Source organism: Pseudopipra pipra, chromosome 5 (assembly GCF_036250125.1).
Source record: "Pseudopipra pipra isolate bDixPip1 chromosome 5, bDixPip1.hap1, whole genome shotgun sequence".
Taxonomy (NCBI): Eukaryota; Metazoa; Chordata; class Aves; order Passeriformes; family Pipridae; genus Pseudopipra; species Pseudopipra pipra.
In genome coordinates, this window is record NC_087553.1 from 12,856,896 (window position 1) to 12,883,250 (window position 26,355).

General features: G+C 39.9%; 1 protein-coding gene across 19 annotated transcripts in view; it reads left to right on the forward strand.

Annotated features, from left to right (window-relative positions):
- The window catches only part of MICAL3 (microtubule associated monooxygenase, calponin and LIM domain containing 3), a 182,361-nt gene that overhangs the window by 97,424 nt on the left and 58,582 nt on the right, over positions 1–26,355 (forward strand). For 13 of the 19 annotated variants that reach the window (XM_064654486.1, XM_064654501.1, XM_064654487.1 and 10 more), the window contains exons 19-25: positions 1,748–1,804; positions 3,680–3,784; positions 6,333–6,440; positions 9,017–9,124; positions 9,754–9,940; positions 13,524–13,612; positions 14,734–14,821. In XM_064654486.1, coding sequence (XP_064510556.1) covers positions 1,748–1,804; positions 3,680–3,784; positions 6,333–6,440; positions 9,017–9,124; positions 9,754–9,940; positions 13,524–13,612; positions 14,734–14,821 — 742 coding nt within the window. The remainder of the gene's footprint in view (positions 1–1,747; positions 1,805–3,679; positions 3,785–6,332; positions 6,441–9,016; positions 9,125–9,753; positions 9,941–13,523; positions 13,613–14,733; positions 14,822–26,355) is intronic. The other 6 variants (XM_064654498.1, XM_064654502.1, XM_064654499.1 and 3 more) reach the window with 3 other exon arrangements.

A 26,355-nucleotide genomic window follows, 5' to 3' on the forward strand; every position in this document is an offset into this window, starting at 1 on the left:
TGCACATGTCCACTGTGGTCCTTCTATTTCCCCCACACTCAGGCTGTTGTCTCACAAGAGTTTGTGTTCAGTCTGTCTGACTTTGAACCTGGAGCAGTGATAGCTGTTTTGAGCCAGTATGTAAACATGCATCCAGATATTTGTGCACGTGTATTTGTTGTCCTAGTTAAATGTTACCTGAAATCCTTTAATATTTGTGTCTTCTTGTAATTGTCATTGTGCTTCTTTGAGTTGTATTCCTTTTTTAATATTTGTTTAATTTTCCTACTGCCATAATAAAATCCACTCCTTTCTGATCAATCCTGAACTACTATTGAGGTCATAAAAGGTAGCTGAAGTTCTATTACTTCATATAAAGATTGTACAAATGAATTTCCCCATAGATAGAGAATATTTCTTTGCTGAACACTTGTATGCCCATAAACTCTGTAAGGGCATGTTACCTTTTAGCAGAGTAGACAAGTTTTTTTCTTTGTCATAAAGTTTGACTTGCCTTATTGCTGTGATTTCTCAGAGTAATTACATGTTGCACTTTATCTGGTCTAATTATTGCCAGCCTCCAGAACACACATTCTTTGCTGCCTCTGTGGTCTGCATCTGCACAACAGGTCAGGTCTGCTTACTGATCCCATCTGAACCTGTCCTAACAAAAAAGGTGGTTGGTTTTCTGCCACACTGTGGACAGTGTACAGTGCAAGGAAGGATACGGGAACGGACATCGAGGTAGAATGGGTGGGGAAAGCCCTTTTCATTAGCAAAACCTGCATTTTGACTGGAGCATGACATTATCAGGTGATGTCCATAGCTTGCTGCCTTCCTCTTGTCAAAATCCTTTGAGAACTTTGGGGGATATGTTTTATGAAAGAAGAAGGGTTTCCCCCAAGCTTACAAATAGAGAAACTAAGGCAGTTAAATGCTGAGTTTTGTTTTCTAATCTATAGCATGGGGATTCATTTTCCATATAGAGAAATTTGCTTTCAGTCACTAAGGATCTGGCAGCTGTGTATTTTCCTTCCCTCGTCTCTCCAAGTGTTTGTTTGTCCTGTGTCTTTTTGGTTGCCTAGTTCAGTCTTGAGAGCCAGCTACTGCTGGGTTCAAGTGTACTTTGATCATTTTCTATGTTGTATCCCACAGAAAATTTTTTTGCCTACCTTCTTGCTCAAAGAAATAATTAAAAGAAAAATCAGTCTTCCTTCTTTTAACTCTCAGGAATTTTTACCCTCTGTGCTACAGAACTGATCTGTTAGACTCAGTTGAGTAGTCTTCTTTTGGAGACATTCTTTTTTCCTTAGGAATGATTTCTTTTCCTGAAATTATCTTGGCTCAAGCCTCATAGCAAGTCAGACAGATGTGTCCTTGTTACTCTGTCTCTTAAAACCTCTACCTCTGCACATCTAATGCATTCATTCTGCCACTTATTTTAAACTCTTCATTTCCTTCCTTTGAACTAACTTCACGGTATGAGTTATATTGAGTGTCTTTCATTCTTTATTGTACTAATTTCATTACATTATGGTATTATATTGTTGTTTACTGACCTCATATGAATATATACTTAAAAAAAAATTTCTCTACAGGAGCCAACTTGTTATTGCCAGGTTTAGAATATACTTAATAAACTGTTCTGCTGTTGTTACGGCCTCTCTTCTACCTGCTTCATTAAAAAAAAAAAAAAATCAGATGAAGTGTGTTTTGATTAGGAGGTTGGTCTGTGATTGTTTTTAAGCTCATAATTTGTTGCCTGCAGAGATTCAGGGAACCTGGTGCCGGCTATCCTGGGGAGCAGAGTCCCAGACAGGAAAGGGTAAAGAGCATGAACAAATGGCATGGACACTGATGACACAAAGCTGTGGTGGATGTGTGCAATGATGACACAAAGCTGTGGTGGATGTGTGCAATACAGAGAGCAAATATACTGGGTAGTGAAACACACTTATCCTAATGCTGCTGTTAACACGCTGGAACTGCTGAGGGTCATTTAGGAGCGATCCTTTCTGTGTGATACCCACGTAAATGCATAACAAGCATTCATCAACAGTGTGCTATATGCTTTTATTTTGCCTTAGATCTAGCACTTGAGCTCTTCTCATTCTCCTTTTCCTCTTACACCTCTTTAGCAAAGTATGCTGTGGCTGTAGCAGAACAAGAAGAGTTATGTTTTGTGCTAATTCATGCGAACGTGGTTGCATTGTTTTCACTGCTTGCTTTCTGGATGGTTAAACAACTGGCATTCCATCTTGCCTCCTACAGGCCAAAGTAAAACGAAAAATGATGAGGCATTATTTAGTATAGAGACTTTGAAGCCTTCTTAACAATGAAATATTCAACAGTCTGTCTGAATGGCTCAGTATTATACAGAAGCATGGGAAAAGAAAAGATGGGCACTCAAAAGGATCGGTTGATTTGAATTCGTATTGACAAATTAATTGACATTCCAGTAAAGGCTTTGAATGAATTAAGTCATAAGTGGTAGCCAGCAATAAAACCATTGCAACTTTCAGAATGTGTTCTAACAAAAGCCTCTTGTGGGCCGAATGTTTTCTGACAGGCAACAGAAAATGAATACGCGTGTCTGCAGCGACACAGAAGCCCACAGCTTTGTAATAGGCCCTAGTTTTATTGAAAATGATCTAGTAGGAAGGAGTAGGTGGAACTGAAAGCAGCTTGAAAGTAGAGAGTATTATTAATGCATCTGAATGGGAAAAATGTTTCTCGTAAACTGGGTGTGAACCCAATTTTCTGTTGTGCATTAGAGGACAATAAACAATACAAAGCAGTACTCTGGCATTCTTGACAGATCAGGCCTGAGGTTTCTTGATGCACATGTTTGTAGCTCCTGGTCCATTTGCTTTTGTACTCTACAAACAAATTAGCTGAAGTCTGTGTGATACTGCAAGTGATACTCCTGCTTTATACAGCAGGCCACAAGCCAGGTCTTTTTTCCATGTCACCAAGTGCACCACACAACAGTTTAGGAAGGTTGATATGAAAGACCAGAATAGCAGAGGTGTCAAATATTGTGCCTGTGGTGTGTTGACATGGTAGTGGAGTAAGAATAAGTAGGACAGTGAAGTTGCAGAAGTAAAACTGGCAGCTTCTGTGAGTATTTGGTTTTGCTGTTCTTAGCTTCAACCAGCCAGGCTCATTAAAACATCCTCTCTTTGGCATGTAGAGCATTCACTTTGCATATACCACCATCTTTAGGAAATTAATTCATTCTATTCTTTTTGAGAATATATGTGACTCTGTGCACAAAGTCTGAGAAACAAATAAGTACAGGTTTAGATATTTAAAGGAGATCCTTGAGAACGGAGAACTATGGGGAAATAAACTGACAAATAAGCTCCTCTGTGCATGATAAAGCCACATTTTTAAATTATTTTTTGATGGTAATGCCAGAGAGAGAGGCTACACGCTTGTTTGGTTTTGGCTGCAGCAGGTCCTAGTGGGAGAGTTGTGAATAACAACTAAATCTACTGTTTTTTCTTGCCCTTGATGGTCAAAATGTAGCACTTCATTAGGGCAGTAGACACTGGGGGAAAAAGTCTTCACATGAGAGCTCCTCTTGCTGTTCTGCATGTGAATGTCATACCTTTTTGGCTGGCATTTTGGTGTCTCTTCCTTTTGGGGCTTTCTTTTGCTGTTTTGTTTACTTCCTCCCTCCTTCCTCGTCTCACAGAGATCTCCTCGTTTATTTTCTGGTGACCAAGTGCCTGAGAATGTTGAGCAAAGGGCATGTCAGCTGGCTGCCCTCCTGGAGTCCAGACGTGCAGTGAGGCATCAGGTGATGACAGCCCTGCCTATCTGGTGTCCTGTGTCAGTGCGGGATTCTGGGTACAGGTGAAATCTGGGGTCGCAGAGAAAAATTCACCAAAATACAGTGGCCACTGCTCTACAGTCATGTGGTTAAAACGACAGTCGAGTCTATTTTGTGTAGTGTTTTCATCTGACTTGCCAGTTCTTAGCTGTCTCCTTGCTTGGTGAGGGACAGTGTTTCTGTTCCTCAAAACGTAATATAAAAAATAAAGTAAAAACAGCCTCTAAACTTAAGCATGTAGATGCTGAAAACCAGCTGAGCTCCAGATCAAATCATCTCACAGTGGTCATTTACCAGTCAGCTGCTCACAGATTTACTTTCTTCTGGAAGCAAGAACATTCACATTTTCCAAGCATTATTCCTGGCTCCGAAGTACTACTTTTGTGTCCATGCTTCCTGCATAGTTGTTTCCAATGGTAGAGCTGGCAGCTTGTGTGGGTTTCCTTTGATTCCAGTATACTCTTCTGTTTTGTTTTGGTTTTGTGCTTAATTTTCTCTCCAGTGTGTTGTCTTTGGGATATGGGAATGTGCCAGTTTGAGCTGGGGTTCTTTCGTTGCTTCCCCTATTTCTGTTTTCAGTTACCTTCAGCAGCATTTGGCAAACTGCAGAGTACTTTTGGAAAATGCCATCAACAAAAGTGATTTTTTTGTTTTCCGTAACTTATTGTTTTGAATTAACCATCTAAAATCAAACTGTCTTCATGAGCTGGAGCATAAGTAGTCCCAGAATGTTTGCTGGTAGGCATAACTTTTCCAAGCCATGCTGAAAGGAAATTTATAGCTTCTAGGTCACTTTTCATTGCTGGGGTTTTTTTGGGGTGCCATCTTTACCGATGATTAAAGCCAGTAAAGCTGTTCTCTCGGAAGGAACAGTGAACCTTTGGCTAGATTTGTGATTTGGGGACGTAGAACAAGATATGAAAGACTGAATGAGAAGCCTGGTTTAAATGTAGTGGCACCTGTTTCCTAATGAGTGACACAACTGAAGATCTTGGGCATGATCCACAATGCTCATGTGCATTTTCTTATGCAGTTGAAATGATGATACAGAAACGAAGATCTAGACCAAAACATCATGCTCCTGCCTTTTGTGTTGCTCTCTGGCGACTTTAGGCTCCTCTTGAGGGTGTAAAAGATTAACAGCATTGCAAAGCAAAGGTAGAAATTATTTTTGAAATTGTCTGATGTCTGCATTGTGCAGAATTGAAAAGGAGAGAAAATGGAGGGGAGACAGAGAGCACAAAGTAGAGGAAAGCATAAAGTGGGTAGGGCAGAGAGGAAAAAGAGGAAACAGATGTTGGAACACTGCAAGCAATGATGGATTATGATGTGGAATGTAAGGGAAGAAAACAAGAAAAATAGTTTGGTAAGAGAAAGACAACTTAGAAAAGTAAGACATTTTCCAAGAAGAAATTTGATTAAATGTTGATGATCTTAAGTATGGAAAATTTGTGTATTAACAATTGTATTTCTTTAAATTGGGGAAACTGTGAAAGCCAAGCTCTTTTGCATTTTGTCCAGTAAATTTAATCTTGAGGTTAGCCTATCCTAAGTGCCTAGAAGTAGATATTTTCATGGGTCATGCAGTTACATGACATTTATTTTTCCTTTTTATTACTAAAATCATAACTTTCTTTTCAAAGACAGTAAATTGTTTGAAACTTGTGTATTTTTTATTTCCAGACTATAATTTTTAGAAATGTGTGGTTTCTACCAGTACTGCTGTTTGTCTGACACTTTCAGCTTTTGTTTTTTTCCTATTTGTATGATATATTTCTTGTGAGAGGGGCATAATAATCCATAGAGATAATGACAAGGGTATACTGGAAGACCAAATTTTGGGTTCTTCTGTGAAGAACCAGTTTCAGAAGGATGCAGATTCTCAGATTGTGGTTTATTCTTTGCCATTTGATAAGCAAAAGCAGCATATTATTTTATATTGATTCATTCTTTTTTTGTGTGATTTTTCTAATCTGCTTACAGTAAATTTAAGGTTGGAAATTTGCTGCTAATTACAGGAAATGCATACAAGCTAATTTCTTTCTCTTTCACCCCCAGGAGAGTAGGCTTTTGGTTTGTATAGTGAAAATATAGAAGAGGTCTCACATGGCCTGAAAGATGATCTTAGTGCCTTGGGCCAGTAATAGAGAATGATGGGAGATACAGAAGAAGCAGAGGAAATTGATTTGGAATCTTTGCCAGTGCCTTAGTTGGTTGGGTTACAGGAGATTGGACATCTGTGGAAGTAGGTAACTGCTTCCAAATGGTCCTAAATAACTTAAAACCTAATAAAAAGCAAATTAAGAATGACTTACTCTGCCTCGCTAGGGAGAAAGTGAAGATACACTGGATGTTTTCCTACAAGAGTCTTTAAGAAATTGTTCTTGATGGTGACCAGAAAGGCATGAGTGGTTTGGTTTTTGTTTGTTTGGTTGGTTGGTTGGTTTTTTTCATTTTCTCTTCTCTTCCCTCTGTAGCCATGTGTGATTGTTTTGACTTTCATTTTATTTTTTAGCCTGAGACTGAGCCGTCTCGCCGATTCTTTGTTGACCAGTGGGAACTCTCCCTTAGCCTCCGCTCTTCCAATCGCCCTTCCTCACCTTCATCCGACTCCCTCCGACAGGTAGCCTTGGCCTGGGCATTGCCAGGTGCATCCAGCTGTGTTTGCTTGCCAAGGACACACCACGAGAGATGGCCAGGCTTGGCAATGCTTCACCTGCAGACCACAATATCTGTGCATAGCCATGCACAAATGAGAACCCACAGGCAGCCTGTGCCCGGCACAGCTCGGTTCTTGTCAGCCATAAAGCAGTTTGAAGCTAAATATGTTTAGCATTTGGTGTAAATGAAAAGCTTTTGGTACATCTCACTCTCAAACCAGTTTTTTTTGAGCACTGGTAGTCCTTCTGGCTTTGCAGTAAAGCTTTCTGGTTTTGCTTGCTGCTATTGTTGAGGTTTTGGGCCGAATGGCAGAATGTGTTTGTGCCTATATGGTTAATGGACAGTGTGAAATAAAAAGGCTTTCTGAAAAATCACGGAGGATTTGAACTAGTTGCAGTTGTCATACATGAACAGCAGGAACTTGACTTGACCTAAGCTGGAGTGGGTTCTTTTCCTGCTCTTGAAAATGCTGCAGAACGTTGTCTATCTTGAAGGCTTTTGACCATGGGAAGAAAGATAAAATGCTTCATTTAAAACCCATAATTAGGCCAGGTGTGATATGTAGGAAAAAAGCAAAATAAATCAGAAACACAGAACCCCAAATGAAAAATTCAGCAATTAAATTTCTCACTCCAGATAGTCCAAGGTATTGTGAGTTATTATTAACATGTTCACTTTGTAAGCACGGAACCTCATATGTAGTGGTAGAAACTGAAAGATCCTGAAGGATCTGCATTTAAGGTTGAATGAAGGTTTCAGATCAACACTTGATCAGGGGAAACCTGATTCAGCTAAAAACATTTTTCCCATGGAAATGCTTGATCTATCTTTTAAAAAAAGTTAAAGAGCCTCAAAGGTTTCTAGTCCTTTAGAGGAAAGCAAAAACTCTTGGTCAAATCTACTATGATTGCCAGTTAAAGATCAGTGCTGAGGGAAATTTTACTAGTGAGCACCATTTTAAATGCAATACTTGACAAGATACAATATTTGTCATAGAAAGGCAACTCTGCATTTTTGTGTGCACACACTGGCTGAGGAAAAATATGGAACCTGGAAAATTTTGAAAGACAAATCCTTTGTTATTTCTTGCATATAGAAATACTGCAAGTGCTCTGCATTTTGGAATGGAATCAGTAGACAGGTATAAGTTCTTTCTGGGTAGAAATAAATCCTCAGTGACAAAGAACTTAAAGAATTAGAACTGTAGTGACAGCAGCAGTAATCTCTGGCTGAGCACTCCATTTTCCAAGTCTTTTTCCCCAAAGAAGTACCCATTCTGTGGCAAGATTCAGTTTTTGTGATGCTTCCTGCTGTTCTCATATCTGAACGTATGAGGTCTTAAACATTGCTGAAAGGCTAATAACCACACATATTGAATTGGCTATTAGTTGTGGGAAATAACTAGTGTGCTTCAAGCAAGTTGTGCTCTACAAGTAAAAGGGGGGTTTGAGATACAACTGTAGTCCTTTTATTATGCTTGATATTTTACACTTGCTAGAAGCTGGAGTGTCTCTCTGATCCTGTATTAACTGAGTCTCCAGCTAGAAACGTTTCCTGTTCTGGAAAAGGAAAGTTGCTTGGCGTGCTCCTTGCTGCTCCGGGTCAAATGCGTGGCGTTTGCAGTGTGACTGAGCTAACATGGATGTAACCACATCATTTTCTTAACCGTGTCGTTATTGCCAACTGTTGTGTTTCCTGTGAAAAACACTTCCTCCACTCCTGCAGTGATTGAACTTGGCTTGCAGACACTCATTTTGTACCCTCTAAGGTAACAGCCAACTTGCCTAGATTCCTCGGAATACTGGAGGGGTTTAGGTATCCAAAGTTACGCAGTCAGTCAGTATCCATGATGGAGAAAAGCCAAGTCATAAAGCCGTGTTCACAGTTGAACAAGTATGTGTTCCAGATGTATGCAGGTATGGCTTTAATGCATTGGATGAGGCTCTTCCATCTTTTTCCATATACACCTCTGTGTATTTTTAGCATTGGAAGAATTAATGTTTTTTGAATCACTGTGAGTTCCTTAATTAAGGACTTCTCCCTGCTCTGTGAATGCTCTGTAAATGAATTCTTCCCGGTTGCTGAGCATATAAATACATTTCTGCAATCAATGTGACATGTCTTCTAAAAGATCTTTGTTTCTGATGCCAATTTTACCTGGAACCTAAAATCTTAACCTATATTTAGCCTCATCTTTTAGGAGTGTCTATTCTCAGGTTTCTGGGTGCAAAATACCCTATAAGTGAAAACAAGACCTGCTCCCTTCATCATCGTAGTAGTTCTGGAGCATTTAGACAATTGCAAAATGCAGGTTTCCCTGTCTGTTCTTACAGGTGATCCTGGACTGGACTGGTGATTTCTGATGACACTGGCTTTGCTATTACTACTTGTCACTTCATATTGTCCACTGTCTTGGCATGATTTGACCTCTCTGCACTTTTTCACCACCTAACCTATCATCATTTTAGTTGTTTTTTTTAATTTGATTTCTTTTTTCTTTTCCCACTTCACTATTGTTTTATCCAACCCATCTGGTAGAAGTACATAAAGATGTACACAGGCGGAGTGAGCTCATTGGCTGAGCAGATAGCCAATCAGCTTCAAAGGAAAGAGCAACCCAAAACCCTTCTAGACAAGAAGGAACTGGTAAGACCATGTGCCGAAGGTGATGCGTGTTTGTGATTAGATGTCCTGTAGATCTGAAGTATTGTGAATGTCCAGTTGTTACACCACTGATGGAACCTGTCGTAGCTTTGTGAAAGACTTTGTTTCCCTTTTTCCATCCACCCTCACTCTTGTCCTCATTTTCTTTGCCAAATATTTTAATCTAATCTCAGCGTCCAAGGATTGGGCAAAATTAGTTGAGAAACTGTCCGTAATACTTTTGCTTACTTCTGCTGCATTCTGGAGGAGATAATGATTTTGATAATGTAGGTCTAAGAATTGCTGGTTTGAAGGTTTTTCTAATGGTTTTGGCTTTCCATCATACATGCCTCCTGAAGTGATTTATTTCAAGGTCATCATTAATAGCACCGGTGTCCACTCATCCACCCAGAGCTTATTTTACTCCTGATTATATGTAGGCATGGAATCCTAGGACCCTTTTTCCTGGACGATAAGGTTAGTTTTTGGTGTCCTGGTTAAAACTGTGAATTATGTCCAAGAACTGCAGCATCTAGGTGCTCCTGTATCCACGTAAACGAAGAGAAGATGGGACGGTGTGATCTCGGTGAGGCCGGACACAGGTGGATTTAGCCATCCCTGTTTCTGTCTAGGGCTCGCTCAAAAAGGAGTTCCCCCAAAACCTGGGAGGCAGCGACGTCTGTTACTTCTGCCGCAAGCGGGTCTATGTGATGGAGAGGCTCAGTGCTGAGGGCAAGTTCTTCCACCGCAGCTGCTTCAAGTGCGAGTACTGTGCGACCACCCTGCGCTTGTCGTCCTACGCCTACGACATCGAAGATGGTAAGAGAAGTTGCCTTTCTACCAGAGTTCTCTTACCTGTTGATATGGTTTGAAGCTGGCTCCCTGCCAAGTCTCCAAACCTTACCACCAGAAGTCTGTCCCCCCCCCAAAAACCTCAGGGAGAAGAGGGAGAAAAAAAACCTAAGAAAACCCGAAAAGAGAGAGAGACAGCTAAAGTGATATATATAAATATATTTACACTTATATACAATTAAAATATACAATTTCACAAGGGAAAGGAAAGGGGGAAGGGAAAGGGAACAAAACTAAACTAAAAAATATATATATATCCCAATTAGTGACCCAATATCTAACAACTAAAAGAGTTAGCAAAGAAAATAGCTCACTACTCTCCTTGGGACAACTGAGAGTCGCTCCGGAACGATCGCCGGCAACCTCTGTCTCCCAAGGTCGGCAAGGCCTAACCAGGCCTCGCTCCCCAACACGGCAGACTCAACAGCAGGGAACCTGCACCTCCAAGGTGCTGGAAAGAAAGAGAGCGAAGGCCTTTCCTCCTTTCTTCTTATAATCTGGCTTATGTAAAAATCGTAGGGAATACTGGGTAAATCTGGACCCTTCCTTGGTTACAAACTGGTCACCAAGGAAGGCCTAGCACAAACCACCACACCTGTCCTGGATCATCTGTTGAGTGATTGCAGCTCTTTTTTTTTTTTTTTTTTTTTTTTGTTTAAAAAATTATTGGGTGAGTTAGGGAAGAGAGTAACTCTTCCTGCTGTTCACCATCTCTCCAACTGTTGAAGCTTTATGGATTTCCTGTGGCCAGGTCATGCTGACAGCAAAATAACTGAGCTCGTAGGAATTAATTGAACTTTAATAACAGCTGCTAGAATGCAGAGAATCAAATAGTAGCTGGAGGCTTTGAAAGGGTTTGGAGGCTGAGTTTGAAAGCTAGACTCTTTACTCTCGTTTGACAGTTTTTAAATAAAACCCCTTAGTGTTTAATACCACTTAAGAGAAAATACCAAGTTTGAGAGAAATGTAGTCAGCTTGTTCTTCTTGAAGACATCACAACTCTCCAACTCTGTGTGTTTATTTTAGATGTACTAAAATAAGAACTTTATAATCAGGGACTACGATAATAGATCATTACAAACTAAGTTCTGTTTATATGGCAAAAAGTGGAGCATCAAGGTTGCACAGAGGTTGCACAGAGTGTTACAGAGAGAGTGGTGTTGAAGTAGTTACTGAAGATTCAGTAATGACTCATTTTCTATATCTGATAAACTAAGGAGGAAGGAATATGATTACAAAACTTGCTGATGACTCAGTTAATAGCATCTAATGTGAAGAATTAAGAGAAGCTTCCAGATATACTCTACAGGTCTGAGAATCCAGATAATGTGGCAGCAGATGAAACTCAATTTATCAACAGAGTGTGCATATTGAAAGTAATAATTTGAAAGCACCCATCACTTGTGAAATGTGTTCTCCTTCTAAGAGTAGCAATATGTTGCAATCTTTGCTTGAGCAGTGATTGATTAAAATGTCACATTTTCTGAAGAAAAAATACCAGAAAGTATTTCAGATAAATGTTGATTTACATCAGCAGGTATGCCTTTGTTTTCTTCCACAGCTGCCTATCTTTAATCCTATCTCAATAGGAAAGTATTTGCAAAATGTTGTGAAACCATATGACAGGTTAGGTGCAAAGGATTCTACTTGGAACATGATGGTATAGAAAACAAAGGTAACAGGAAAAAAAGTTTGTACCGGTAATTTTCCCTGCTCATTGGCAAACATGAAGATAAATTATAAACTGATATGCCACAGGATGAAACTCCAGAATATTTTACTGCAAATGGAAGTGTTATCAAATTGATAGGTATCTACTGCATGTAACTAGGAAGAATCTTTTTACATATACTGGGTGGAGTAATGACCATGGAAACAATACCTAGGCTTAAGGGGCAAAAAGAACCAGAGTTATGTATTCATATGCATTATATAATGACTTTAAGTAGTGGACTTGCTCGGTTGTGAAAAGTTGAGGAAACTTAGAATCATCAAACCAGACTCCCAGTAAGGAATAGAAACCCCTTTATTTCTCGTTCAGAAGGTCAGCAGACTTGGCAGGCAAGTTTAAAGGGGCCAATGGTCATTTTGAAACCAGCACATAGAAGTAACATCTTTGCCAGTAATCAAAGTTGGGAAAAAGCATTTTTTTGAGCACTGCTGTTATTTTGGGCATTCACAAGTAACTGAAAACCTGACTGTATGTTAAACAGTAAGAGCCTGGGCTCCTTTGTCAGCTGTATGGGCTGAAACAGTTTTTACCACCAGGTTTAGTGATTCCCTCTGCAAGCAAGCTTGTGTATGCAGTTATGGCCAGATAGTTCTCAGTGAAGCAAACACAGAGCTTGGGAGTTTCAGCACACTGATAGCATTGATTCTGAAATGATATTCCATGCCTAACAGTTGTGTGTGTGTATGAAGAGGATATGAACAAACAGAAATATGTGGTATCTCGTCTAATCTCATCATTGTGAAAATTCAGCTTATATTTCAGTCTGAGTTTTCTTTGGGAGAAAAAAAAAACAACAAAGCTATACACACATTGTTGCTGTTCATGTAGCTGTTGGGAGTGATAAGCATTCTGCAGTGTTCTGCAGTCAGTGTCTGGTTGAAGGCTTCAAAGTCTGGGAATTTTTATCTAAGAGCTTTTTTGCTGTTGCTCATTTCAGACAGTCTTGGAGTGGTCTTTGGAAAGTGGAAATATTAAGAAATGCTTATTTAAGTAAAGACTTCAATAGATAATGTTTGTCACTTTTCCACCATAAAACAAAGAACTGTGCAAATACTAGCCTAGAGAAAGAGATGGAGGTCAAAATATATGTTGGGAATGCATTAGCAAAGCTCTAGGAATGGGATAGCAATAGGGGATGCTATGGGCTGCATATACCAAGCATGATACGCTGGCAAAGGTACAGTGGAAGATAATTACATGGCATCCATTTGCTGCTATTATTTGTATTATGGTGTTACTAGTGCTGCTTTGTCTTCCTGACAGTGCTCAGATACCAGTGAAAAACCTATCTAGACTTCTGGGGTGTTATTAAACCTCCAGTATCACAAAAGGTCTTATTTTTGAAAATGAAACATTGTTTGATTGTCCTTTCTACGAGTAGACACTGTGCACTTTGAGGGATGGTTCTTTGGGAGTTAACACTGTCCTCACCCACTTTCCTCTGCTGGTTGTATTCATTCTTGCTTTTTCCAAAAGTGCTTCTGCCAGCTTTTCATGTGATGATTTCTTTGTTCCTCACACACTGCCGCATTGTTAGCATGTGATACCACACAAGCCTCACAGCTTTGCTTTGGTGTTTGATAGGATTTTAAACTAAATGGCTGTCAGGCACCCAATGGAAAGGAGGCTAGTTATGAGGGGGAGAGAGGAGGGCTGGAGTTAAAAACTTCAGATAGTGTTTGCCTCCCCTGTACAGTGAAGAAACTGGAGGGAGCAACAGGAATGGCAGCGGAAAATAAGTTGCAGTGAGATGGGCATTTATATTGTGCTAAACTCCTGTGTTCTCATTGCTGACCATCATTTGTGTTTTGTCTGCAGGTAAATTCTACTGTAAGCCTCACTACTGTTACCGGCTCTCTGGTTATGCTCAAAGAAAGAGGCCAGCAGTGGGTCCTCTGTCAGGAAAGGTAACTCATTATTTTCATTTAATGTGTCGTGTTAATAGATTTTGATTCTTAACATTGAGAAAGTACATATGATGTTTTGGTGGGGTTTTTTTAAGTAGAAAAATTCAGAGTGCATTTAGTTGCTTTTTTTATATTGTGAAAGTTCTTGCAGTTCTACAAATATTATTTAAAAGCACTTCCTCTACTTACTGCTTCTTTTTTCATGGTATTTATTACGAAATTCTGTACTATCCCATTCGAAACAGAATTTTGATTTGTTTTCTTATCAGCTGAAGTTCTTACTCAGTCCCTGCAGAGACTATATGAATAGTGTTACCAGTTCTAGTTTTGCTTTGTTTCTCCATGGTTTTTCTTAAGATGAAACAAATTGTTTGCTTTTCCTTTGAAACATAAAGTTCTACCCCACTTGCATAAGCTATGAAGATCACTTACCTTCATTTCTGAAGGTTTTCTGTGTGTTGATGGGAACCTGTGTGAAAAGAAGGGATATCCCTTTTCCTATGCTATCATAGTGGAAGCATTTGTGCTTTAAATATGGGATGAAAACACACTGTGTATACAGAAAAGTCTCAGCTTTTGTCATTGCAATCCAAGGCACTTAATTTTTCTCCTTGAAACCCTTTTCAGTATTTTTACACTGAGCAAGCTGCATGCTGGTCTCTTAACAAGTTCTGTTTAGCTTGTGTGCTGCAAACTGACCTTCTCCCTTAGATTATATTTTCCTTCATATTAGTGCTGGTGCCTGTCTTTCTGCCTCTCAGTTTTTATTAGTACAAACTGAAGCCGTACTCCTCCTTTACGGAAGGATAATGGAGCCATCCCAACATATGTGCCGTACCTCCTGCCAAAAATAAAGACTAGAAACGGTACTTGTTTTATTTCCCAGAAGAGCAGACTTCAGGGATCTTACTGCTTTGACTTTCTTGGATATCCAGCTTGTTTTTTAGAGCTTTAATAAAGCCATAAACTGAGAAGGAACATACTTGGTTCAGACCTTGCCTTGTGCGATGGTTACGTGGGGTGTCACAACTGCGAGCGGGACGTTCTCCTAGTTCAGCATGTTCAGTACATGTGAAGTTTTCAATTCTAACATGAATTTAACTTCCCCTACGTTCTTCCAGGACAACAAGGGACCTCTGCAGGACGCCATGGCGAGTGATGGAAACGGACGGGCAAACACCATCCCCGCCTCAGCAGAGAGGGCCCCAGGTAGCTCCGCTTCCTTCTTTAGCAGGGTGGTGCAGTACTCGCTCGGCCTCTTGGGCAGAGTTAGGCTGGCAAGCCAGCGCCTGCAGAGCACAGTCTCCTCCATTGGGCACCAGGTAGCCCAGAACCCTCTGGACTCCTTTTTCATGTGTCAGCTGATGGCTTTTGGGGTTCCCTTTCTCTATGTCCAGTCAGAAGTTCTCGTGCAGATCCTAGGGGAATTCTGTGGGCAGCCTGCTGACCAGTAAGAATTAACGTGACCCAGTTCTGAGCTGTGTAACTCGTGTGGTTTTTTTGCGGTGCCATGTGAATTTTGTGTGTTACGTGAAAAATCTCAATATATTATTTTGCACTGTGGCTTTGGGGCCTAGATGTTCTCAGTCCTTGCAAGGGCATTATTCAAAAGAATTCCAGGAAAACACAGATGCTCAGTTGAGAGTCTCCTCTGAGTGGGCCCAGATAAAATCCCTGTAATGTATGCAGCAAAATGTTAGTGAAGTTAAAAGTTTTTCTGAAGCACTGGAATAGATCACAAACTGGATTTCTGTGTTTGCCTGAATTCTGGGTGTGGTTTCTTGTTCTCCCAAGCTTCTCTTCATTAATCTGGTACTTGAATGGGAAAGATCCCATTATCTCTGGATTGTGTCTCCTTTGGAATTCTGGGTGTCTGACAGCTAATGGGATTGGATTCCTTAAACCCCTTGAATTTCGTGGTGCGGGCAGGTCGTGGTGCTCTTCCCTCACTGCCAGTGTCTGTGCTGCTCCCGGCCGTGGCTTTGGAAACGGGGTGGTGAATGCGTGTGTCTTACTGTGAAGTAGTTTTGCCTTTTAACTTGAAATTCTAATTCCTTCTAACATGAGAGAAGTGTCTGTGCTACAAATGCTCGTTTGCCCAGCCCCGAAGTGCTCGTTTAGTGATGTCAGAAAAAGGAAGAGATTTGATTTCTAGTATTTGTTCCAGAACACTATGGATCAACTAAATCTGCTGCTTTTAGGAGAGAACATACTGCAATACTTTGAGAAAAGAATGTTTTCATAGTGCCAATTGGGAAAAGACCTTAACAACCCAGAGGCAAATAAAAATCATATTTTTCTTTGTCTTTATATATTATTCTTACAAGTGTTTCTAAGATTGTAACTGAATGCAATCTGGGAGAAATTTATTCCTAGTGTGTGTAGTTGATTCTTGAAGTATAGTTACTTTCAAGGTTTCCTCTTTTGTGTGTGTGGAGTTTCCATATGGCAAAAGTGAGAAAAGGGAAAAGGTAGAGAAGAATACCATTTGCGAAATTAAAAGGTGTGTTAACTACAGCATTTTTTTGTACAACTGGATAGACTTCAAATTGTTTTCTCTGAAAATGAAGAGACTTTTTTTTTTTAAGCTGGAACATATTCTTTAAGATGAATGGAAAAAATATTTATTGGTGCACAGGGAGTCTGATGTGAGAATAAGGTGGTTTAGGGAGTGAAGCTACTGGTGATGAGAATTGGAAGGAGGAGATTTTAGTTACATGTATAATTAGTTTATCAAAGCAACTGCTGGCAGAAAGTCTCCTTCCTCTGATTTAGTCCTTCCAACTGATCAAATTTAGTTACTTTTACAAAGGAACATTCAATATGTAGCACCTAAGTGATCACTAAGTAGAGCAAACAATAGACCATAGTTCGCAATAAGCTTATATAAATGAGATGTAAATCAGCCCTAAATCAGATGCTCCCATCTCTCCTTATGTAGCAGTGGCACAATCCTGTAGCAGCACTGTAGTACTTCCAGGGGAATAAGATGGAAAAGACACCGTTTTGTCAAACAGCAAAACTTGAAATCTAGGGCTCCTTCTATTTGCTTTCTGCTTTTTTAAAGCAGTGTATAGCTAGCATAATGTTTAGAGCTTTTGGACCTTGTATAGCTTTGCCTCTTGCAGTGCCCAAAGTGCATTAGGACACACTCAACTTAGCTGGGTCATCTTTCAGGTAGCCTATCGTGGTGCATTCTTGTGTGTGCATGACAGAAGTACATTTAGTGGTAGGAAAAGTGAGCAGTGCCTTTGCCGTGCTAAAGAAATGCCAATAGTGGCTGAGATTTTGTTTAATTCATGCAGTAGGTTTTAAGTATATCTTGAAACTACTGACCTAACAGTGGTTAAGAAGCAGGAGGAAGCTGAATGCAATATACTTTAAAAACAAGTCACCGTGTTATTAAAGGCAGGTGTAACAGTTATGTCCTGTAGGTACCTACCTTTAGCTCCTGTTCTTGCTGGGTATGTAGGTCAAGAAACCTGTGATATGTTTACAGTTATGTATGGTTTGAAAAAACAAAACCCTTTTGAATTACCAAGCTTGCTAATAGAGTGGAAGAACAGGACATTATTCCTGAATAATCAAAAGGAGCCTATAAGATTATATCTCAGTGTAACTCCTGAATTTGAACTATTTGTGTATATGATTTCTTGCAATTTAGTAAATTGTTTGTTTTGAGAGGCTACAGACATTCTGCTTTCACTGTAGAGCAGGCAAATACCTCGAGCAAAAACCTGTCTGAGATGGAGACGGAGGCAGAGCTCTGTTTCCAAGGCTCCACTTCACCTGTCTGGTTGACTCATCCAGTACAGGTCATATATCTGAAAATGTTTTGCCTCCTTTAAGGCAAGTGCCACCAAATGGAATTTGGCAATAACAATTTCGAACCCTGAGGTCTGAACCAATCCTCAGTAGTGAGGTAGAAATTGATGTGGAGAGTGACTTGCCTCTAAAAGAATTAAGTAAAAGAAGAAAAACATGTCACGTGAACTGCTTTGATATTTGATGGATATTATAGAATATGCAAGACAAAAAAACAGCCATTTTTAACTCTTATACCTCTGAATTAAATTCAACCCTGAGTTAGCAACAGTGATTGTTTCAGTGAGCTTTATGGTAACTCGTGCAAGGCCTGCTTTTTAGTTGTCATGGAATCCCAGACGGATATAAATTGCATGAGTTCTTTCCCTACACTCACTGCCTCCTTTGCTTTGCCACCAAATCTGGCCTCCTTTTTAGGTGGCTTAATGCTTAAAATATATTCAGCCACAAATTAGCGTTCAGCAGGTTTGGTCAGATGAGGTGAGATTGGTCAAAATTGGTCACAACAAGCCCTTTCTTGTGGTGTGTTACTAACCTGATTGGCATGTATTAACTTTGCTAAGGATGTCAGTCCCTCACTGTGGGTGGCATTTGTTGTGTTTTGTCTGTCCCTTGTTCTGTAATGGAGATAGTTGCAGGGCACAATCTGTGATGAGCAAGTTGAGGTTTGTTTAGCAGTCAACCAGAATCACCCTTTTTGTGAAGGCTTTGTCTGGTTTGCCAGAGAGCCTGTGTGGCTTCTGGTGTGGTGATTCCAAGGGATGTTCCCAGGGAGGTTATGGTCAAACTGGCTCTTACCCCTTCAGTCTGGGAAGTGGCAACAAGCTTTTGAGCAATGGATGCCATTCTCTCTGGGAAAGGGAAGTTGGGGAAGGCTGTTACTGTGCTTTTGGTCCTGCTGAACTGTGGCATGCTTGATGTAGATTCTGTAACTCTCTCTGTACCCTGTCTGCCTGTTTCTCTCTATCTTCTGCATTTGCCTTTGTGCCAAAACTGCTGCTATTGCCAAGAGGAAAAAAAAAAACAAACCAACAAACAACTTTTTGCTTTTCAACTGTCTCTCCCTTTGATAATCTGTAACTGCTGTGTCTTGGAGGTTTTTTTAATATTATTTACAGTACTTTATATGGTTTTTATGTGCTTTTAATGCAAATGCTGTTCTGTTTGTTCTAAAGGTCTGTAAGAACATGTTTCTGAACTTTCAGCTCTTTCTTGACAGATGGACTTGGAACAGTCTTTACCCCTATCAGCTTTATGATGTGCTCCTTGGGGTGACTTTAGCCAGTGATGTTTTATCATAAGATGTTTCCCATTTCAAACTCATGTTCTCAAAGCAGTGCATTTCTGTCCCTGTCAGCAATAGGAAGTTCATAAAGGAAACACTTCAAAATGTACAGCAATATAAGGCAAGTCATGAGTTCTTTGCTGTAGTTACTTGACCTGTGAAAGATTTAAGAAGCTAAATATAAGCCATAGAATGCAAATCTGAAAAGTGCAGTACAAAGTAGAGGTACTAGGCCTTCTGCTTTAGCATCACACAACTATGGATGTGATATAGGTATGCAGTCTGAAAAGTGGGTGTGCCTTAAGTGTTTTCAGGGAGAAATATTCAGAGCAAAGCCCTTCACTGTAGACTCCTAAAGTAATCTGTTGTACAGAGCAAGCAATATATATGAAGAAGTTCTGTTGCCAACTTGGAGAGCTAGAAAAGAATGACTGCTTCCTCTAAATGGCATGTCACTTGAGGTAAATTATGGGAGCCACATTTACAAAAGTGCAAAAGGAGTCTTTATGACTGCATCCAATATTATTTGCACACAATTCTATTTTTACATCTAAGGAAATACAAATATATTTTGTATGTATTCCTGTTTAGAAATAAGCTTTGTTCATAAACATTGCCTCTATTGTCCAGAATCATTGCCTCTTTACAGTTCTGCTTACGTTAAACATGTCTTAATCATGAAAATGATTTAGCCTGAAGCAATACTGTTTGCTGTGCAAACAAACATCTTCATGCAATCCTCTCCTTGGCCACTTCATTATTATTCACATTTGGGGTTTGTTCTTGTTTTAATTTGGTCTGGTTTAAACATTAAATTACAGAAGATAGCAGCAAACTAGTTCTGTGACATTACGTTCTGCTTGTGGGGCCTTCATTTTAAACCACTGAACATTTACAAGCACATCCATTACAAACCCTTCCACCTCCTGGAAAAAAAAAAAAAGAAAAAGGAAAAAAGAAATACATTCATATTTCAGGATGCACCACCAAACTGGGAGGAAAGATATTTCCTCTACTAGTGTGCCTTGGATGTTGTCTGTTCTGTTTGGAGGAGCCGTGGTGGTGTGTTTTGCAGGACATGGCACGTGATACTGAACCCTTTTATGGGGTATCATACAACTGCCAAGAGATCTGATGAAAGATTTATTTCTCTCTGGAACATTTAAAATATAAACTTAAAACCAGACCCTCTATTTTTGGAAGCTGAGGAGAGAGTGTGTGGGTTACTCAATTAGAACCAAAGTTCAGTACCCAGTGAATTGTTGCTCAATAACAAGCCAGGAGTCTCTGTTAGGATAAATGCTTGACTGTTCCCAGTCCATCATGTTCCTTTTCAGTGTTCTTATCAGGATTTGGGTGGCTTTGGCATAAAGAAAAGGAAAATGCTAAAGGACCAGCAATTTGAAGCCCAAAAAATCTGGAAAGGAAAAGGCACGATGGAAAGGTTATTTGTTTTTAAGAGTGGGCTATGCAGCTGATCTGATAGAATTTCACTGAAAAATCCTGAAAAACATTTTGGGGACTGAGAAGGATATATACAAAATAGCAATGTGCTGAGTTTGTGCTCATGGCTGCATCCTGCTAAGAACACACTTTCTTGGGAGTAACTGGGCTCCCAATTCCACCTCTCTCTCTCTAGCTTTCAGACCTGTAGACTTGTGCCACTGGAATATTTGTTGTATGTGTATATTCTGAAGGGTGATATGAATTTTTCTGGGCACTTTCAGAGATTCGTTGAATGTTTTTGTGTCTTAGAAAAATAGTACTAAGTTGGTGTGAAGGAGTTGGATTTTTTTTTTTTAATTGCAGAATTAAAATGTCTTTTTTTGGAAAGTGTAATCTGAGTAATGACCATTTGAGATTGTTTCCCTCAGAGAAAAGGAGGGAGTGTGCATAAAATAAGCTTGATGACAGATAAGTTCAAGTGAGATAATTAGTGCTCAGAAAGGCTTCATGTCTCCATTGAAGTCCCTTTGAAGATTTTGATTTATGCAGTTGTTTTCAACCTGTTTTTGTTTTGGGTGTGTGTGTCTCTTTGAATTATGTAACACGTGGTTTTCCTGTTGCTGTGAAATTGAGATATTTTTTGTTCAACTGTGTGAAATGTTCAAGGGAATAAATTCCAAACAAACTCCAGGTTTCTGAGTTTTTCTTTGTCCTCCCCCTTCTCCCTCCACTGGTTCCAGGTGAGGGATGCTGCAGGGGATACAGAGTTGGGGGAAAGTGGAATGAATAGATCTAGCAAGCTTAAATATAAGACATCTGGGGAGCTCCATGGCACGTGCTGTCTGTCACTGCAAAGTGCTACTCTTCAGGCTTTTTCTGTATGTGTTTTATTGTTGTTTTTTTTTTTTTAATTTTGCTGTTATGTTGTGGTTTGCTCAGAGTTCAGGGCACACACTGCACAGCCATCATGACATGTTGCTGTAGAAAACCTGCTAAGGACCCCTGTGCTAAGTATCCTACTGCTTTGGCAAAGCTGACCTTGGATAGATGTGCTCTCAGTGCTGCAGCTTGGCAGATTTTGGTTTATTTGGGAGGTGATTTTATGTGCCTTGCTGCTGGCCAGAGGTCCTTGTCACACTGTAAGCAAGGCAGTGACAGCCATGGGTGAGCCCAAGTCAGCGCTCAGGAACAGGGAGACACAGTGTGACAGGTGAGGCTCTTGTCAGGGGTCGGTTCCTCCTCTTGGTACAGCATCTGCTGCGATGGTGGGATGTTTTGGTGTGATGGAAGGGCAGAAAATGAGTAAATATGGAGCCTCGGAGCCAAATCCTCTGTCTCACATTCTAGCTGGACTGTTGTCTTTTCTCAGGAAAGCTGTATGTGAGGAGGTGACCTCCATTCCTCAAGACCATTAAGAGACTATTGTGTGATGTTCTCACCATGACAAACAGATCATAGTTTTGAGCTGTGTTTTCCTGTTCTCAAAAATACATTGGATTAGTCTACATTAGGGACTCTGTGTCTTGCATGCTTCTCATACTTTGTACTGCACCTTTGGCAATGAAAAGCTTGTAATAGGAGATGACTTTGGAGAGTCTAATTATGAACAATGTTTGGCTGGAGCAGTTACACTTAAATGGTAGTTCACAAAACTGCAACCACAAACCGGTTCTGTTATATGTAAAATTTCCTTCTTTGGAGGAAGGTAATTGCTTTACGCTTTTGAAATTGCCTTTAATTTTCCTTTACTGTGATTAGCAGTCCCAGTTTTGAGGCTAAAATAGACCTTCAGTTCTGAGAAGGAGCCATCAGCATTCAGCATAAAACTCCGTGTGCTGGTGCGTGAACTAGAAATGTCATTTTGTGATACACCACTAGAACAACCTCCACTCTTCTGTGTCAGGAAAGCTGTTAACAGCTACATATACACTCTTAAGAAATCAAATGTTTGCTTCATGAATTAAGAAGAGGAGGAAAATAAAAAGTATGAAGGGAGGTTGTGCATTTCCAGAGCTCTTCCCCATCCGAGTTGAAATCAGAGTTCCTTGCTGTACCAGTAGAGGAAACATTGTTTTCAGATGGAGAAACAAAGTATATGTGTGATGGGAGAGAGACTTCTCAGCTCATTTTCTTCTGTTTCTGTGGCCGTGGTTCTCCTCTAGTCTCCTGGCTTCTGGTGTTCTCTTACTAATGTCTGTGAAAAGAGTTGAACTCTGTATCCTGCCCCACTGGTTAGGAGAGGGATGCTGCCTTGGAAACTCCTTCCATGGCCCTGACACTAAAAAATTGCTTTTTGTAAAGGCATCCTAGTTTTATTTGTGAAACAAACCTGAACCTTTTTCTAACAGTCTTCCCCGTTCACTGCCACTGTTCTTTCTTTCTCCCATTCCAAGATTTACCTTAAAATGATTTACTGTAGAGGAAACCTCATTCTGTAAATAAAGTCCCAAGTGACGCTATGTCAAATTTCTCTCCTTTTAACCTTTGTTGGCAAATAAAATGACCTGAAAACGAGAAAGAAAGGTAGATGATTTGGGCTGGGCCATGTTCTTGCTGACTTTATGTGCTTCTTTGCCTGTAGCTCTGTAAAGAGACCACATGGATTTTTCTGAATATGCTATCCTGGGATCTTGAATTACATGGATTTGTCCTTTCATTGCATCTGTCACTTCTGAGGGTCTCTAATATTATTTGGAATTTGTAGAGCTTGGTGAATAGATGAAATATGTCTTTATCACACAGAAAAAGAGGTACCATACTTTTTTTGCAGCTAACGTTCTCACTTAACATCCTCAAAAAAATTATCCACAGAAAATCTTAGGTGGCCATCAGCTAATATCCAACAATTTATTCCAGAACTGAAAGTGAAGGACTGAAATTCACTATGAAGGAGTAATATATTAAAGACAGTTTTTAAAAACAAGGTTTAATTAGTGTATCAATCACTTTAAAACTCTGAGATACTGAGCCATTCACAAATGCACAAGAGTCTGTTGGCAATGTGGATATTTTGTTTCCTCAAAAACCATGACTTACACTGAAGATGGACTGAATTAGCTTTTACAGGGATTTGAAAACTTCATAATAAGAAATGAGATTTTGGGACTACTAAGGTGTTTTCCACCATGCATCCCAAAACAGCTTGCTTCATCAGATATAGTTTGGTAACAGGTTTTCCAAGAAGCATGTTGCCATGGATTGTTTCCTTTGCAACACCCATCAGTAGGGTAGTGTAGAACACCTCCTGTGTACAACTGGTTTTATATTTCAGACATATTACCCCTCTTCATCTGGTATGTCAGAATTGTAGCTGCTTCACACAGATCTCTTTTTCTAATGCTCTTTAACAGTCATGAAAAAGTGTAAGGTACTTTTAAAATAATGAAATGGGCAAATAAATGTCTGTTCACTTCTATGCAAATTAAACCAAGGCAGTTTTAGTTTTACCACCTGCTTGTGATCAGCAGCATAATATATTAAGGTGTGCAATTGCTAATGCATCTTAAAATGCAAGAAGTAAGGGGAGAAAACCAACCAAACAAAACAAAAGGAAAAACCAAACCAACCAAACAAAACCAACAGCCAAAACTAACAAAACAAAAAGCCACAAAACCAAAACAAATAGAAATAATCTCAGGGGAAGGAATAGATAATCCAGAGTCAATGTCAAAGCTATTCTTCTGCTTCTATGAAGTGTATTTATGGAAGAAGGTGGAGTAGTGGTTGCAGAGCTGATCCTGGCGATGTAGAGTTTAGCTTAGGCTTTCCAAACAAAACTGGGCAGATGCTCTTTAAGGATGAGATGGCACTTCTGTGCTCTGCTTAGTTGCTTACATCTTCTCTCAAAAATGTATGTTTAGTCTGACATTTCTTATGTTTGCTGTCATCCCAGAAGGCTGTGCTTGCTTTTTTAGGAAAATTTCATAACTGTCCTTTCTGCTGTTGTAGAAGTTTTATGTGATGGCTTGCGGGCAGAAGTGTTTAAAAATAGGAATTTTTTACCCAGGAGATGTTTCAAATACTTTCAGGCTTGGGTAACTCTGGGATTTAAAACATCAGAACTGATGTGTAAATTGTTTTTAATCAGTAATGAGTCTTTTGGAAGCTTTCTTTCTGGAAGTGTGTGAGATTTTATAAATATAATTAGCTCTGTATCTGTACAAGAATTTTCTTAGTTTCAGGAAGAATTCCCACAAAGCTATGAAGCTCTGGATCGCTTGGAAGATTCAGTTGTTACAGAAGAGTATGTGGGATAAATGTAGATAATAGACAAGTATGTGACAGAATGAGAGAGCAGATGTTGAAGCTTTTTGGAGTATGTGGGCCTTTTTCTTAGGGCAAGTATTCCCCAGTATATTTTCCTGTAACTGCCAGCCCAGCATTTCAGCCTGTTCCATTTTCAACACTTCATAATCTTGACACAAATGATAGAAATTAAGTAAGGACGTGGTTGGTATCTAAATATATTCTGAGATCTAGTAGTTATGGAAATCTGTTGTACATTGCCACAGAAGAGACCCTGGTTGTTAACTCTGTAGTTGAAAGAAGATAGCTATTCACAAGTGGTATTTTGAATCTGATCACAGTTCGAACAGGAAACTGAAAATATTACATTCTGCATTTTTATTATATGTTATAAAATTTTCAAATCCAGATTGGTTGTTCTTTAATGATCAAAATATCATCCGTGATCCAAGGTGGAACTGTAAGTACCGGTTTCTTTAAAAGGTAAGCAATATTTGCATTGAAAGATTCATAGAATGAGTCGTAGAACAGTTTGGGTTGGAAGGGACCTTAAAATTCATCCAGTTTCAACCCTTTGCCATGGGTAGGAACACCAACAGCTCTGCACAGCTCGGTGTTGTTGGCAAACGTGCTGAGGGTTTGTCACCAGGTCGGTGACAAAGATGTTAAACAGCGCCAGCCCCCAAGGAACAACACTCATCACTGCTCTCCACTGGGACACAGGGCTGTTGGCCACAACTCCTGAGTGCAACCTTTCAGCCATTTACTTATTCACCAGTTGGTCCATCTGTCAAATCCATGTCTGGCCAGTTTAGAGACAAGGATGTCATGCAGGACAGTGTCACACGCTTTGCACAAGCCCTGGTAGGTGACATCAGTTGCTCTTACCTTACCCACCAACTCTGTAATCCCATTGTAGGAGGCCCCCAGACTTGTCAGGCACAACTTCCCCTTAGTGAAGCCATACTGGCTGTCACCAATCACCTTCTTACTTTCCGTGTGCCTTAGCATCATTTTGAGGAGGATCTGCTCCGTGATCTTACTGGACACTGAGAGGAGAATTATCAGCCTGTAGTTCCCCAGGTGTTCCATTTTTTATAAAAATGGGGATTATGTTTCCTTTTTTTCCAGTTAGTGGGATTTTTACCAGACTGCCACAACTTCTCAGGAAGTGGCTTAGCTGCTTCTTCCATCGGTTCCCTCAGAATTCTCATAGACTCATGCACCTTGAGGTTCCTTAAATGTTCTGGAACCTCACCTCCTGCAGTGGGTGGTTCTTCATCCTCCCAGTCCCTGCCCTTGCCTTCTGTGATTTGAGCCGTGTGCCTGAAGCACTTGCCAGTGAAGATTCCACTGCTACGTATAAGTGGAAATAATCCTTGTTTCAGCTTTGTGTTACTTGCACAGTGGGAATCACCTGTCTGATCCCTCCCACTGAGATGAGACATTCCACAGGGCTACTACATAAAAGTGGCAAGAAAAAGATGCCACAGTGAATAAAATGAGCCAAGTCTTACCTAGCAGAAAAGATAGAGGCTTTCTTTGTAACACCATAAGAGGGATTATTGTTTGGATTATAACTGGACAATCAGTCTTAAATATTAATTTCTAAGTTACTTAACAAAAATAAAGAGAGTAACTCACTCAAAAAAAGAAGGGGAAAGCTCATGAACCAAGGTCATGGTGAATTTTAAAATATATGTGTGGTTCTTTGAGGTAACATGTTGAATAGCTTCCAGGAGAAAATTTATGCCTGCAAAGTAATGTTATCTTTAGCCAGATTATCCTTCAGCGCTCTTCAGCCTTCCCACACTCAGCTTCTTTCAGGGAATGGAAATGAGGCCAGGCAATATATGATAGAGCTGATCAAAATACCAGAGAGAACTCCAACATCTTAGATGATACCAGCAAAAGGGGAAATGATCAGTAATAGGTTACTGAT